This window comes from Rhinopithecus bieti, unplaced genomic scaffold, assembly GCF_001698545.2.
Source record: "Rhinopithecus bieti isolate Rb0 unplaced genomic scaffold, ASM169854v2 scaffold_13577, whole genome shotgun sequence".
In the NCBI taxonomy this organism is placed as follows: Eukaryota; Metazoa; Chordata; class Mammalia; order Primates; family Cercopithecidae; genus Rhinopithecus; species Rhinopithecus bieti.
Window position 1 is genome coordinate 300,564 of NW_016807867.1, and position 10,630 is coordinate 311,193.

At 40.7% G+C, this 10,630-nt stretch overlaps 1 protein-coding gene across 1 annotated transcript in view; it reads left to right on the plus strand.

Annotated features, from left to right (window-relative positions):
- RBBP8 (RB binding protein 8, endonuclease) overlaps positions 1-10,305 on the plus strand; it is a 112,728-nt gene extending 102,423 nt beyond the window's left edge. The window contains 3 exon segments of the mRNA XM_017884017.1: positions 1,065-1,161; positions 6,751-6,892; positions 9,957-10,305. Coding sequence (XP_017739506.1) covers positions 1,065-1,161; positions 6,751-6,892; positions 9,957-10,054 — 337 coding nt within the window. The 3' untranslated portion in view covers positions 10,055-10,305.
- The last annotated feature ends 325 nt before the right edge of the window (positions 10,306-10,630 follow it).

Here is a 10,630-nt window from a genome sequence, read left to right on the forward strand (position 1 = left end):
GACAGTGATATTATAGTAGAGAAAGAGTATAATAATTGCAGAGCTAGTCAAGTAGGAGGACTAGAGTTGTTATTATTTAAATCACCTTCCCCCAAAATTTGGAAGCTATGGTTTTTTTTTTGTTTTGTTTTGTTTTGTTTTGTTTTGTTTTGTTTTGTTTTGAGACAGAGTCTCACTCTGTCGCCCAGGCTAGAATGCAGTGGCGCAGTCTCCACTCGCTGCAACCTTTGCCTCTGGGGTTCAAGCTGTTCTTGTGCCTCAGCCTCCTGAGTAGCTGGAATTACAGACCTGTGCCACAATGCCTGCCTAATTTTTGTGTTTTTAATAAAGACGTAGCTTCGTCATGTTGGCCAGACTGGTCTCGAACTCCTGACCTCAAGTGAGCCACTGTGCCCATCCAGCTTTATTTTTTTAGCTCAGGATTGCTTTTGCTATTGCTATGTCTTTAGTGGTTTCATACTAGTTTTAGGATTGTCTTTTATATTTCTGTGAAAGCCTGGGCATGGTGGCTCACGCCTGTAATCCTAGCACTTTGGAGGCTGAGGTGGGCAGATCAACTGAGGTTAGGAGTTCAAGAGAAACCTGGCCAACATGGTGAAACCCTGTCTATACTAAAATAAAAAAATTAGCTGGGCGTGGTGGCACAAGCCTGTAATCCCGCTACTCAGAAGGCTGAGGCACAAGAATCACTTGAACCCGGGAGGTGGAGGTTGCAGGTGGAGGTTGGTTCCAAGATCATGCCATTGAACTCCAGCCTGGTCAACAGAGCGAGACTGTGTCTCTAAATAAATAAATATTTCTGTGAAGAACATTATTGGTATTTTGATGGAGATTATACTGAATTTCCAGATCACTTTGGATAGTAAATAGTTTTATTTTTTTTAGTTAGAAAAAAATACCCATAAAATACTTGGTGTATTTAAGGTAAGCACTTAATAAGTATTTGATGAAGCAATATTTTCTAACATACTGAATAAGCATTTCAAATAAAATGAATGAATGTTTTGGGGATTATTTCTTCTCTGAACTCTAAGCTTTGTTAATTTAATTCATTTTTCCCCCAGAGAGACTAGCTTGCAAAATTTTCCTCATATTGAGGTGGTTCGGAAAAAAGAGGAGAGAAGAAAACTACTTGGGCACACATGTAAGGAATGTGAAATTGTAAGTACTAATGTAGATACTAATTTTTTTTGAGTATGACTTTATAGATAATAAATGCATGCTTTTAAAATCACATATACAAACCATATTTGTTATAGAAACCTCTTATTTGAGCCAGGCATAACAGAAGGAATAAGGAGTATTCTGGGTTGGGTGCGGTGGCTCATGCCTCTAATCTCAGCATTTTGGGAGGCCGAGGAGGGCAGATCACTTGAGGCCAGAAGATCGAGACCAGCCTGGCCAACATGGCAACACCCTGCCACTACTAAAAAATACAAAAATTAGCTGGGTGTGGTGGTGCACACCTGTAATTCCAGCTACTCAGGAGGCTGAGGCATGAGAATTGCTTGAACCTGGGAGGCGGAGAGTGCAACACTGCACTCCAGCCTGGGTGACAGAGCGAGACTGTCTCCAAAAAAAAAAAAAGTATTCTGGCTGTTGACCTGAGAGAGATAAACAGATGAAAAACCCTCAGTTTCTCTTAGATTACATGAGTCTGGGACATAAGCCATAGTTCTTATGGCCAGCTTAAGACATTCATGCCATTTTTCTGTATTTGCATTAGTTGTTGCCCCTTGTGTTATGTTATAGCAAATGCTCCTATACATATACTATTTAGGGAAACCTTTGGTAGTAGTCCGAGGTGGGTGAATCACCTGAGGTCGGAAGTTCAAGACCAGCCTAGTCAACTTGGTGAAACCCCGTCTCTACTAAATTACAAAAATTAGCTGGGCATGGTGGCAGTTGCCTGTAATCCCACTACTTAGGAGGCTGAGGCAGGAGAATTGCTTGAACCCCGGAAGCGGAGGTTGCAGTGAGCTGAGATCATGCCATTGTGCTCCAGCCTGGGCAACAAGAGTGAAATTTCGTCTCAAAAAAAAAAAAAAGCATTATTTTCACCAGCATTCTCAGGAAATTAGGTATGCTCTTAATTTTTTTTAAATAATTGGTACCACCAATGTAAGTTCTAGACGGAGTCTTGCCCTGTTGCCCAGGCTGGAGTACAGTGGCACGATCTTGGCTCACTGCAACCTCCACCTCCCAGGTTCAAGCAATTCTCCTGCCTCAGCTTCCCAGGTAGCTGGGATTACAGGTACCCCCCACCATGCATGGATATTTTGTATTTTTAGTAGATACAGGGTTACACTATTTGGCCAGACTGGTCTCGAACTCCTAACCTCAACTGATCCAGCCACCTTCCACCTTGGCCTCCCAAAATTCTGGGATTACAGATGGGAGCCACCGTGGCCGGCCAAGTTCTTTTTTTCTTTTTCTTTTTTTTTTCTTTTGAGACAGAGTTTTGTTCTTGTTGCCTAGGCTAGAGTACAGTGGCTTGATCTCAGCTCACCACAACCTCCACTTCCCGGCTTCAAACGATTCTCCTGCCTCTGCCTCCACCTCCCGAGTAGCTGGGATTACAGGCATGCACCACTATGCCCGGCTAATTTTGTGTTTTTAGTAGAGACGGGTCCATGTTGGCCAGGCTGGCCTCAAACTCCCAACCTCAGGTGATCCACCCACCTCGGCCTCCTAAAGGACTGGGAATTGGTGTGAGTCACCGCACCAAACATTTTTCTTCCTAAACAAGATATAATGAATAAACAGTTAAACACTTACATTTTTCCTTTTATACATTGGCTGTCTTGGATGTTGAAGTAGCTGGTACAGACATCCGTTTGTATCTGTGGAAAACTGACTTCAGGACCTACTGTGGATACCAAAATCACAGATGCTCAAGTCCCTGATATAAAATGACATAGTGTTTGCCTATAACCTATGCACATTCTTTCATTATGCTTTAAATTACCTCTAATTACTTATAATCCCTATTACAATGTAAATGCTATGTAAATAGTTGTTATACTATATTGCATAGGGAATGACAAGAAAAATAGTCTGTGCATGTTTAATACAGAGGCAGGTTTTTTTCCTGAATATTTCTGATCCATGGCTGGTTGAATCCATGAATGTAGAAGCCAAGGATATGGAGGGCCAACTGCACTGATTGTCCTTTTACTAAATAGTCCCAGGCAGGTTCTATTTTGACCTGGAACATGCTGTTTTTATTTCTTCCCTTGCCCATTAGCTCTCAGATGCCTGCCTTCAGCAATTTACTTCCCCTTTTAAATTTCCTTTTTAACCTATGGGCTAGAAAATTTGATAACCGAGCACATTAAAATTATATGTGAAAGTATGACTAGATTGTAATGCAGGTAAGCATTGGGTAAAAATATGCTCTTATGTACTAACAATGGGGATCACTATTTTGAAAAGCAGTTTGGCAATACAAGCAAAAGCCTATAATGTGAGTTCGTGAGTTTTCATTACACAAATTCAATTTATCATGATTTCTTAAAGAAATGGTCCGCATTGAGTAAATCTCTGATTTTTAGTTATATCCATAATTCTACGATCTAGAACTAATCCTACTAGTTAGGAAAAAGCTATTTTGATAGAAACACTGTTAAGTTGCATTCATTCTCAATAATCATTTCCCATGCTTTCGGTTATCCAATCTCTGCAAAACATTATTGTGTACATTTTAGTTTTTCTAGTTAATTTACGTAGGACGGTGAATCTGTTCTGTTACTCAATCATAAACAGAAGTGGAAGTGCCAGTCCCATGTATTTAAATACTAACTACAAGCTTGCAGTTCTTAAATGTATCCCATTGCCTATTCTACAAGTTGAGTGTGCAATACTCATGTGGATCTGCAATAGTGATCTCAAATTTCACGTGTCCAAAAACAAACATACAATATCTGCCCTCAGTTCCCAAACCTCACCACTGAGTCTCCTATATGTCCTGAGATCTTGTAGTTATTCACTACTTTTTTATTTCACATCTCAGTAACTTATGTATCAACAAACCCCACTGATTCATTGATTCTTCCTTCAAAATATATCCATATCAGGCCGGGCGCAGTGGCTCAAGCCTGTAATCCCAGCACTTTGGGAGGCCGAGACGGGCGGATCACAAGATCAGGAGATCGAGACCATCCTGGCTAACACGGTGAAACCCCATCTCTACTAAAAAATACAAAAAAAAAACTAGCCAGGTGAGGTGGCGGACACCTGTAGTCCCAGCTATTCGGGAGGCTGAGGCAGGAGAATGGTGTGAACCCGGGAGGCAGAGCTTGCAGTGAGCCGAGATCTGGCTACTGCACTCCAGCCTGGGCGACAGAGTGAGACTCTGTCTCAAAAAAATATGTATATATATATATATCCCATATCCATCCACTTGCTATCACCACCACTAATGCCCTGGACCAAGGCAACATTTTTAATTTTTTTTTTTCTTTTTTTGAGATGGAGTCTCGCTCTGTTGCCCAGGCTGGAGCACAGTGGCACCATCTCAGCTCACTGCAAGCTCTGCCTCCTGGGTCCACGCCATTCTCCCACCTCAGCTTCCCGAGTAGCTGGGACTACAGGCACCCGCCACCACGCCTGACTAATTTTTTTGTATTTTCAGTAGAGACGGGTTTTCACTGTCTTAGCCAGGATGGTCTCGATCTCCTGACCTTGTGAAATGCCCACCTCGGCCTCCCAAAGTGTTGGGATTACAGGCGTGAGCCACTGCACCCGGCCAACATTTTATAATTGTAATAGCTTCTGAGTGCTCTCCTGGTCATTTTTTTTTTTACTCTAAAACTTTTATTTTGACTGGGCACACTGGCTCATGCCTGTAATTCCAGCACTTTTGGAGGCTGAGGCGGGTGGATCACCTGAGGTCAGGAGTTCAATACCAGCCTGACCAACATTGTAAAACCCTGTCTCTACTAATAATACAAATATTAGCTGGATGTGGTGGTGCATGCCTGTAATCCCAGCTACTAGGGAAGCTGAGGCAGGAGAATCGCTTGAACTCAGGAGGCAGAGGTTGCAGTGAGCTGAGATTGCTCCATTGCACTCCAACCTAGGCGACAAGAGCAAAACTCCATCTCAAAAATAAATATTTATTTTTTTAGAGCAGTTACAGGTTCACAGCAAAGTTATACAGAAAGTACATAGAGTTCCCATGTACTTCTGTCCTCATTCTCTTACTTTTCATTCTTGTCTCTTAACAATGTACTTTCAGCTCAGCAATGAATGGCCTTTTTTTAGAATGAAAGTTAAATCATGTCATTCCCAAAATCCTTCACTGTCCTCCCATCCCACTAAGAAAAAGAATCTAAAGTCCTTATCAAGACAATAAACTCTGGCACTGCACTTCCTCTCTGATTTCCTGTTCTACCACTCACCCATTTGCTTGCCGTCTTACAACTGCACTGACCGACTACTGTTTCTCAAGTATGTTTTAATTTAGTGGCAGTGTTTTTTCCAATAATCCCTGATTCTCTAAGGTCATTTCATCCCAAAGCCCAGACTAAGGTAACAAAGGCTTAAACTTAGGGCAGTGAGAATGATGAAAAAGATACCTGAATAAAGTTGTTTCACACTTCTTTAAAGCCTTTAATCTATGTAAAATAGAAATGTATTAAAAGCTTTTACTTCAAACTTAAATTCTAGTTTTAAGTCTGTCACTTTCAATAGGTGATATCTTTAGCAAATTACCACTTACATTTTCAATTTCTCAAGTGTAAAGTGAAGGAATTGGCTGGATTAAATATGTGATTCTGGGTGGCTCACGCCTGTAATCCCACCACTTTGGGAGGCTGAGACAGGTGGATTACTTGAGGTCAGGAGTTCGAGACCAGCCTGGCTAACATATAGTAAAACCCCGTCTCTACTAAAAATACAAAATTAGCTGTGCGTGGTGGCACATGCCTGTAGTCCCAGCTACTTGGGAAACTGAGGCAAGAGAATCACTTGAACACAGGAGTGGGAGGTTGCAGCGAGCCAAGATCATGCCACTGCACCCCAGCCTGGGTGACAGACTAAGACTTTGTCTCTCAAAAAAAAAAAAAAAAAAGTGATTCTGTCCATCTATGTTCTATTAAACCTTATACTACTGCTTTGTTTTCATTAAGTCTAGGCCTTAAAAACCTGTATAATTTTTACATATAATTTTATCCTTGTGTGCATGAAGTTCAAATTCTTTGTTTTCACAGTTGCCAAAAAATAGAATGCTTTTGATCCTAACTGAAACCTTAAAGGGAGAACTCATGGAGCCTACAACATTCAGATCTAAATTATTTTTTAAAACCGTAGAGATAAGAAGATTACTTTGAAACACACCTCATATTCAAATAACAATTAAGAAACATGTAGACCTCTGAAGTTTTGTTACTGGCCTAATAATGATAAAGACTTTCTACCAGTGTATAAATCCGCTGTATCACTAAGCACACTGTCAAGTTCAACTGGCTTTTTTTTTCTTTGCAAGACTTTATTGATGAAGGAAGCACTGTATTGGTTTACATTGTGATACAAGCTCCTTTTCTCATCAGTGAAGCAGGTACTTCACAGACCAACATCAATACTGTCTGTAAGAATTAATTACTAATAGTATCATCAGTGAGGATTAAGTTTCCTTAGAATGCTGAATATCTTAGTAAATGGCTTTTTTAGCTTCTAGTTTATAATCAATAAGCATAACACTCCATTTAGTATTCTTCAGTGAAAAAACTTACCAGTTTTTATTATTAGTATTACGCAGATATGCCAGCAGAAGAAAGAGAAAAGAAGTTGGCTTCCTGCTCAAGACACCGATTCCGCTACATTCCACCCAACACACCAGAGAATTTTTGGGAAGTTGGTTTTCCTTCCACTCAGACTTGTATGGAAAGAGGTGAGAGTATAGATTGTAACATTTTATAATTAATTTTTTTAAATACTTGGCTGGGCATAGTGGCTCACGCCTATAATCCCAACACTTTGGCAGGCCGAGGTGGGTGGATCACCTGAGGTCAGGAGTTAAAGACCAGCCTGGGCCGGGCGCGGTGGCTCAAGCCTGTAATCCCAGCACTTTGGAGCCGAGACGGGCGGATCACGAGGTCAGGGATCGAGACCATCCCTGGCCAACACGGTGAAACCCCGTCTCTACTAAAAAAACAAAAAAAACTAGCCGGGCGGATGGCGGGCGCCTGTAAGTCCCAGCTACCTCGGGAGGCTGAGGCGGAGAATGGGCTTAAACCGGGGAGGCGGACTTCCTGGAGCTGAGATCGGCCACTGACTCCAGCCTGGGCGACAGAGCGAACTCTGTCTCAAAAAAAAAAAAAAAAAAAAAGACCAGCCTGGCCAACATGTGAAGCCCCAATCTCTAACTAATCAAATAAAGTTAGCCAGGCATGGTGGCCATGCTGTAGTCCCAGCTACTCGGGAGGCTGAGGCAAGTGAATCGCTTGAACCCAGGAGATGGAGGTTGCAGTGAGCCAAGATTGTGCCATTGCACTCCAGCCTGGGCGACAGAGCAAAGACTCCTGTCTCCGAATAAAATAAATAAATAATCAAAATAAAATACGTGGTTGCCCAAATGTAACATGCACCTTTTTTTTTTCTATGGTTCTCTTTACCTTTCTGCAGGTGGTGCAGTGTTGTGACATAAAACATTCCTAAAATAAAAGGACTCCTTCAGTAATTAGTTGGAAATTAGAGATTGGTTATATCACTTAATGTGATGTGTGCTTAATTATCGCTTTACCAATTCTTCAAAAAACAATTTCTCTTCATTCTAATCATCAAATGATTTTTTTTTTTTTTTTTTTAATATAGGCACTCACTCTGTCACCCAGGCTGGATGCAGTGCCTGCACAGTCATGGCCTCACTAATGCTCCGACTTACGGCTCAACTATACTTCTATCTGCAGCCTTCCCAAGAGCTAGGACTACAGGCATGTGCCACCACACCCAGCACTTTTTTGTTTTGTTTTTTGATAGAACAGGGTCTCACTTTGTTGCCGCAGGCTGGTCTGAACTCCTTGGCCTCAAGTGTCCCCTCCCTGCCTTGACCTCCCAAAACGCTGGATTACCCATGACCACTGCACCCAGCCACAAATGACTTCAGCTGTTCCAGAGCCATTAGTTATCTCATTGATCGTCAGTTACGATCAAAACTAACTTCTTTTACTCTTTCCCTTCTTCTCACTATGTAACCTGACCTTGTCTAAAAAAAATACTGAGTTTTTATGAAAACGGGATGTGTCTTCTGGTGTGTGGATTGAAAAGTATAGTAGTTGTTTAGAATATTTATGATTTGACTTTTAAATTAATTAGTAGCCCTCAGGCTTTAGGCCTCTGTTTGTCAGATTAATAGATAAACATCTAAGATTTTACCACTAGAAGAAAAAATAGCATTAAATAATGTCAAATGATAAAATTATACCACCTAGAATTTTCCATTTCACTCCTTGCCATCTTATTAGAAACTATTCTCAGCTGGGCACAGTGTTCTCACACCTGTAATCCCAGCACTTTGGAGCCAACATGGGAGGATCCCTTGAGCCCAGGGTTCAAGACCATCCGGCAGCAGATGAGACCCTGGGTCTAGACAATAAATAATAAAAATTGTCAGGTATGATGGCACATGCCTGTGGTCCCAGCAGTAACTCAGCAGGCTTCAGGGAAGGATTGCTTGAGCCCTGGAGGTATGCCTGCAGTGAGCGTGTATTGCACACTACACTCAGCCTGGGCAAACAGAAGCAAGACCTGTTTAAAAAAACAATAAATTTAATTTAATTTTGAAAAGCAACCGTTCCTGGCCGGGCGCGGTGCTCAAGCTGTAATCCACACTTTGGGAGGCCGAGGCGGCGGATACCGAGGCAGGAGATCCGAGACCATCCTGCTAACACGGTAAACCCGTCTCTACTAAAAAAATACAAAAAACTACCGGGCGAGGTGGCGGGCGCCTGTATCCAGCTACTTGGGAGGCCTGAGGCAGGAGAAATGGCGTAAACCGGAGGCGGAGTTTGCAGTGAGCTAGATCTAGCACTGCACTCCAGCCTGGTGAGCAGAGCGAGACCCTTCTCAAAAAAAAAAAGAAAAAAAAGAAAAAAAAAAAAAGAAAAGCAACCGTTCTCAATGAAGAGTTCTGATGATTTGAGTGCACAGAGAGAGAGAGACCTTCTTCACTTTTAGAGAAGCTCCAGATGTTTAACGGTAGGATAGTTTTTCCAAAAGATGCAAACTCTGACAGCTTTCACTGTATTTCTGCTTTCCCCATTATTAAGCTAGATTGAGTCACCTTTGATGTGATATCTCACTGCCTGGTCACCAGATAGAATCAGTCTGGATAGAGCCTGTGATTGCACCCCTATGCATATGGCAGAGCAACTACTTCCCCTGAAAATTACATACTTAGAGACACCTTAGGAGATCTAATAGTCTGAAGGGTATAAAGGAATTGTCATCTATTGAAATAGCTACTGTAAAAAGTGTTTTTGATAAGTACCTGAAATTTATAATAGAGTTCATGTTTAGTACTTTGTCCCCCTTTGCAACTACCTATAGGAGGCAGAATAGGAAAGTGTTTAAGAATTCTGGTTCTGGAATAAGAAAGAGCTTGGGCCAGGTCCCAGCTCCTCTACTTGCTAGCTTTGTGAACTTGAACAAGTAATTTAACTTCCTTGGGTCTCTATTACCTCATCTGTGAAACAGGTATAGTAGAAACTACTTCAAAGGAATGTGAGTTATATGACATGTCGTGTGCAACCATTTGGTAAATGTTTACTGCTATCATTATTATAAATGAGGAAACTGATGCTAAATAGTGAGATCAATCATCAGCATCACAAAGCTAATAATCAGAAGAATTATATAAACTTACAAAGCATCAAATAAGAAATGTTTACTAGATATAAGCTGAAAGAAATACATGTTGCACATACAGTCTTCTAAGTTTATGATTTGTTTTTAAGGTTATATTAAGGAAGATCTTGATCCTTGTCCTCGCCCAAAAAGACGTCAGCCTTACAACGCAATATTTTCTCCAAAAGGCAAGGAGCAGAAGACATAGACATTGAAACAGAAACAGAAGGATGGAGCACAGTTTTTTCCTTCTTAGTTATTTATAGTTAAAGTTGGTATTAAACATTGGTTTTTTGATCTTCTATAAATGGATTTATAAATCAGTTTTCTATTGAAAATGTTTGCGATATTTTGCTTTTGCACCTTTAAAACAATAAGGCGCTTTCATTTTGCACTCTAACTTAAGAGTTTTTATTTACTTTATGTAGTGATACCTAATACAATTTTCAAAATACAATAGTTGTAGTCTGTGATTTGTTCCCTTTCAGTTCTTTTCTTTTTACTTCATCTTCCCTTGGTATTTATATTGAGCAGTGACTTCATTTTAATCATTACAGATTTTTCTTAATCAGTTGCTCTTCTCTAGGTCATAACAGTGTCTAGCATTTAAGTCTTTTAAAAAAAAAAAAAAAAGGCTATATTTTAATAGTTTTTTAAAACTCTCCATCTTTTGTTGAATTGGAATCAGGCACTACACTGTCATAAATTCCGTTCAAGGTGACCACAAATATCGACTTTTTTTCCTTTCCCATATACTGTAAACATTATTCTCTGATCTGGTCCT